The sequence below is a fragment of the Penaeus monodon genome, chromosome 3, assembly GCF_015228065.2.
Source record: "Penaeus monodon isolate SGIC_2016 chromosome 3, NSTDA_Pmon_1, whole genome shotgun sequence".
Taxonomy (NCBI): Eukaryota; Metazoa; Arthropoda; class Malacostraca; order Decapoda; family Penaeidae; genus Penaeus; species Penaeus monodon.
Genome location: NC_051388.1, coordinates 40903202 through 40903684, shown reverse-complemented (window position 1 = coordinate 40903684; position 483 = coordinate 40903202). Strand labels below are relative to the sequence as shown.

Sequence of the window (483 nt, the reverse complement as noted above, 5' to 3'; positions counted from 1 at the left end):
CAGTTCCTGGAGTACGCCAAGACGATCCACCCCCTCGGGCGCGTGGGCGTGGTGGAGGACGTGAGCCGAGTGGTCGCCTTCCTCGCCTCCGACCACGCCGCCTTCATCACCGGGACTGTCCTGCCCGTCGATGGGGGCGCCACGCTGGCTTGAGGGGTCGGGGGAGGTCGCTGGGGTTGGGTGGGGGGAGGAGAGAGAGGGTGGGGGGGCACTGGGGGTCAGGGAGATGTGATGGCGATGGGATGGAAGTGGGGGGGGGGAGGTGTATGGGGGTTGGTGGAGTAAAATGAGGGGGGAGGGAGGTCGGGAGATGGGATGGAGGGAGCGGTTGTTGGGGATGGGGGTTTGGGGGGAGGGGGATTAGGGAAATGGGGTAGAGGGGACGCCTGTAAGGGAGTTGCTGGAGAAAGATGGTGTGAGGGAGTGGGGGGGTGGGAGAGCCTCGTCCTTGGAGGGAGCGGGGAGGGGGGTGGAGGGGAAGAC

At 67.1% G+C, this 483-nt stretch overlaps 1 protein-coding gene across 2 annotated transcripts in view; it reads left to right on the top strand.

The window, feature by feature from the left end:
* The window catches only part of LOC119594711 (uncharacterized oxidoreductase TM_0325-like), a 4713-nt gene extending 4544 nt beyond the window's left edge, over window positions 1-169 (top strand). For both annotated transcript variants that reach the window (XM_037943772.1, XM_037943779.1), the window contains one exon: window positions 4-169. In XM_037943772.1, coding sequence (XP_037799700.1) covers window positions 4-153 — 150 coding nt within the window. In that variant the 3' untranslated portion in view covers window positions 154-169. The remainder of the gene's footprint in view (window positions 1-3) is intronic.
* The last annotated feature ends 314 nt before the right edge of the window (window positions 170-483 follow it).